A 4,372-nucleotide genomic window follows, 5' to 3' on the forward strand; every position below is an offset into this window, starting at 1 on the left:
GTTTCCCATAGATTTATATGAAACAGGAGGTAAAGAGTGAGGCTCCATAATGGGCCCAGACTTCCCCCATTTCCCCAAATGTTTTCATTTGTTTTTCCTCAAATAATTTCCCACATTTCTTGTTATTTGAGAAAAACCCGCGATTGTAAATGTGCATCTTTCACGTATTATTCTTGTGTTTTCTGGTTCTAGACGACACATAATGTAATGTGTTGTGTCTTGTATTGGACTGAAATTAAACTACATGTGTTTCTGTTGCAGGTGGACACGACCCCCTGAAAAGGACATTCTTAATCTCCGTGTGACTGTCCTGGGACTAAAGGTCAAACTAAAAGGAAATGGAGGCGGAGCCGGACGCCCTGGCTGTGGTGAACCAGCTCCGGGACTTGGCCTCGGACCCGATGAACCGTCGGGCCATAATCCAGGACCAGGGCTGCCTCCCCGGACTCATCCTGTTCCTGGACCATCCCAGCCCTCAGGTGGTCTACGCCGCCCTGCTGGTGAGGACCGGTACTGCACTTACTGTTAGGCTAATTCAGTGTAGTTTAGTCATTCAGTTAAAGCAGCACTAAGTAACTCTTGCCCCTAGAGGCCATAAGCGCAACTGCAGGTGTTGTAGCAAGTTACGATTTTCTAACTTATTAATTGTCTTGCAGAGTAAATACGACGCTGACAGAAAAGGCGAAGGGACAGAGGGTCACTGTGCATCCAATTATACAATGGAGATAATTTTTTTCACTCAAACCTGGCTGTAAATACTGTTTAAAGTGACGTTAGCCCGCAGCTAGCTTTGCCCGTTAGCCTGTTAGCTTCTTCTTCGTGATTGTATTAGTGTGTATTGGTGGCTCCGGACCGGTGGCAGTCAAGTTGCAAACATGGTTTTCTGGCCAGAGACACCAGGGGGCGATGAAAGACCCTCCACTCATCCCATAAACACTTGTATCACCCCCACAGGGACTACGGGGAGGATTTATTAAGGTAAATAAGTTACTTAGTGCTGCTTTAAACAAATGTGTCAGTCACATTTTATTCTCAGAAAGATGTCTTTGGCTAAAATATGGATGAGATATTAGCGCTGTCTCTCTCTCCCCCCTCCCCTCCCCCTCCCCCCTCTCTCCCCCCTCTCCCTCTCTCCCCCCCTCCCTCCTCTCCCCCCTCCCCTCCCTCCCCCCTCCTCCCCCCTCCCCCCTCCCTCCCTCCCCCCTCTCTCCCCCCTCTCCCCCCTCTCTCCCCCTCCCCCTCCCCTCCTCTACCCCCTCCTCTCCCCCCTCCCCCCCTCTCTCCCCCCTCTCCCCCCCCCCCTCCCTCCCCCCTCCCTCCCCCCTCCCTCTGTATTCCAGGCGCTGCGGTCCCTGTCGGAGTGCCTGCCGAACAGGGAGCGTCTGAAGGCGGAGCTGGGGATGATGCTGAGTTTGCAGAACGTCGTCCAGAAGTGAGTCCGATCAAACCTGCGACCTGCTGGTTTTAGAAAACGAGCCGCCGCTGACAGCTTCAGCTTAGAAATACCCGATACTGAACCAGTACAAATTTCACTGAACCTTAGTGAATACAAACATGCTGCATGTCATTTTAAACCGCAGATCCTCAGATAGTCGTTCAGTTTTAGTTTAATGTTCATCCATTGCAGTTTATTAATGAAAACATCTCTTTTGCAAGAAAAGATTAGACTTTCACCTCATACTTGAGAAAAATGCCGATACATATTGTTCTGTCACAGTAAACACTTGAAAACCGCTTGGTGTTGGTTTGTATCAGACATCAACAAACACTGAAATCCCCAGTATCAGAGTCGGAGGCAAAAGAGCCGGATCGATGCATCTGTAGAAGAGAAGTCAGTGTGAAGCTCCTGCAGTGGAAGAGACTCAAACGTGAGGATTGTCTTCACACGAAAACAAGGCGACGGAGCCAGGTTTAAATGTGTGGTTTTATTTTAGAACATATTAGCTCCAAAGATTAGCTCAGAGTTTCTCCTCAGGTCCACCACTCCAGGAGAGACGAAGCTGCTGTAGAAACCCTCCTGAAGGACCTTTGTTTCTCCTCAGGTCGACCACTCCAGGAGAGACGAAGCTGCTGTAGAAACCCTCCTGAAGGATCTTTGTTTCTCCTCAGGTCGACCACTCCAGGAGAGACTAAGCTGCTGTAGAAACCCTCCTGAAGGACCTTTGTTCCTCCTCAGGTCGACCACTGTAGGAGAGACTAAGCTGCTGTAGAAACCCTCCTGAAGGACCTTTGTTCCTCCTCAGGTCGACCAGGAGAGACTAAGCTGCTGTAGAAACCCTCCTGAAGGACCTTTGTGTCTCCTCAGGTCCACCACTCCAGGAGAGACGAAGCTGCTGTAGAAACCCTCCTGACGGACCTTTGTTTCTCCTCAGGTCCACCACTCCAGGAGAGACTAAGCTGCTGTAGAAACCCTCCTGAAGGACCTTTGTTCCTCCTCAGGTCCACCACTCCAGGAGAGACGAAGCTGCTGTAGAAACCCTCCTGAAGGACCTTTGTTCCTCCTCAGGTCCACCACTCCAGGAGAGACGAAGCTGCTGTAGAAACCCTCCTGAAGGACCTTTGTTTCTCCTCAGGTCCACCACTCCAGGAGAGACGAAGCTGCTGTAGAAACCCTCCTGAAGGACCTTTGTTTCTCCTCAGGTCGACCACTCCAGGAGAGACGAAGCTGCTGTAGAAACCCTCCTGAAGGATCTTTGTTTCTCCTCAGGTCGACCACTCCAGGAGAGACGAAGCTGCTGTAGAAACCCTCCTGAAGGACCTTTGTTCCTCCTCAGGTCCACCACTCCAGGAGAGACTAAGCTGCTGTAGAAACCCTCCTGAAGGACCTTTGTTCCTCCTCAGGTCCACCACTCCAGGAGAGACTAAGCTGCTGTAGAAACCCTCCTGAAGGACCTTTGTTTCTCCTCAGGTCCACCACTCCAGGAGAGACGAAGCTGCTGTAGAAACCCTCCTGAAGGACCTTTGTTTCTCCTCAGGTCCACCACTCCAGGAGAGACGAAGCTGCTGTAGAAACCCTCCTGAAGGATCTTTGTTTCTCCTCAGGTCGACCAGGAGAGACTAAGCTGCTGTAGAAACCCTCCTGAAGGATCTTTGTTTCTCCTCAGGTCGACCAGGAGAGACTAAGCTGCTGTAGAAACCCTCCTGAAGGACCTTTGTTTCTCCTCAGGTCCACCACTCCAGGAGAGACGAAGCTGCTGTAGAAACCCTCCTGAAGGATCTTTGTTTCTCCTCAGGTCGACCACTCCAGGAGAGACGAAGCTGCTGTAGAAACCCTCCTGAAGGACCTTTGTTTCTCCTCAGGTCCACCACTCCAGGAGAGACGAAGCTGCTGTAGAAACCCTCCTGAAGGACCTTTGTTTCTCCTCAGGTCGACCACTCCAGGAGAGACGAAGCTGCTGTAGAAACCCTCCTGAAGGATCTTTGTTTCTCCTCAGGTCCACCACTGTAGGAGAGACGAAGCTGCTGTAGAAACCCTCCTGAAGGACCTTTGTTTCTCCTCAGGTCCACCACTCCAGGAGAGACGAAGCTGCTGTAGAAACCCTCCTGAAGGACCTTTGTTTCTCCTCAGGTCCACCACTCCAGGAGAGACGAAGCTGCTGGCGTCTGAGATCTACGAGCTGCTTCAGAGCTGCTCCAGCCCAGAGTCGGAGCCTGAGCCGCGGGACCCGCCTGGAGCCCGGAAAAAGGCCCAGTTCTTCCTCGGAGCCTCCAACAAACGTGCGAAGACCGTGGTGCTGCACATCGACGGGCTCGACGACTCGGTAACTACCCTCCGACTGACACGTATGTAATGATCTCTGACACGTATGTAATGATCTCTGACACGTATGTAATGATCTCTGACACGTATGTAATGGTATTTGGTGCTAATGTACATGTTTGCTCCTGATGATTTCCTGCCTTATACATAAATACCTCCAGTATTTACAGATGTCATGATGTCGACAAATGTCCTCAAAGCCTGTTTGTGCTGCAGTCGCGGCGCGGCCTCTGTGAGGACGTTCTGCTGAGGATCCGCGGCGTCATCAGCTTCACCTTTCAGATGGCCGTGAAGCGCTGCATCGTTCGGATCCGCTCCGACCTGAAGGCTGAGGTACCGTCGTATGTTAGAGACTTACAGCCCGGTACAGTCGTATGTTAGAGACTTACAGCCCGGTACAGTCGTATGTTAGAGACTTACAGTCCGGTACAGTCGTATGTTAGAGACTTACAGCCCGGTACAGTCGTATGTTAGAGACTTACAGCCCGGTACAGACGTATGTTAGAGACTTACAGCCCGGTACAGTCGTATGTTAGAGACTTACAGCCCGGTACAGACGTATGTTAGAGACTTACAGCCCGGTACAGACGTATGTTAGAGACTTACAGCCCG

At 51.2% G+C, this 4,372-nt stretch overlaps 1 protein-coding gene across 1 annotated transcript; it reads left to right on the forward strand.

Moving 5' to 3' along the window:
• Positions 1 to 323: 323 nt before the first annotated feature.
• On the forward strand, positions 324 to 4,093 carry LOC306982737 (armadillo repeat-containing protein 1-like; the record flags this gene model as incomplete). The annotated part of the gene is made up of 4 exons (XM_079583199.1): positions 324 to 500; positions 1,341 to 1,432; positions 3,569 to 3,761; positions 3,977 to 4,093. Coding segments are annotated over exons 1-4 (564 nt in total), but the record flags the coding sequence as incomplete, so codon positions are not given.
• Positions 4,094 to 4,372: the final 279 nt, after the last annotated feature.

This window comes from Gobius niger (assembly GCF_951799975.1).
Source record: "Gobius niger genome assembly, contig: SCAFFOLD_134, whole genome shotgun sequence".
NCBI lineage: Eukaryota > Metazoa > Chordata > Actinopteri > Gobiiformes > Gobiidae > Gobius > Gobius niger.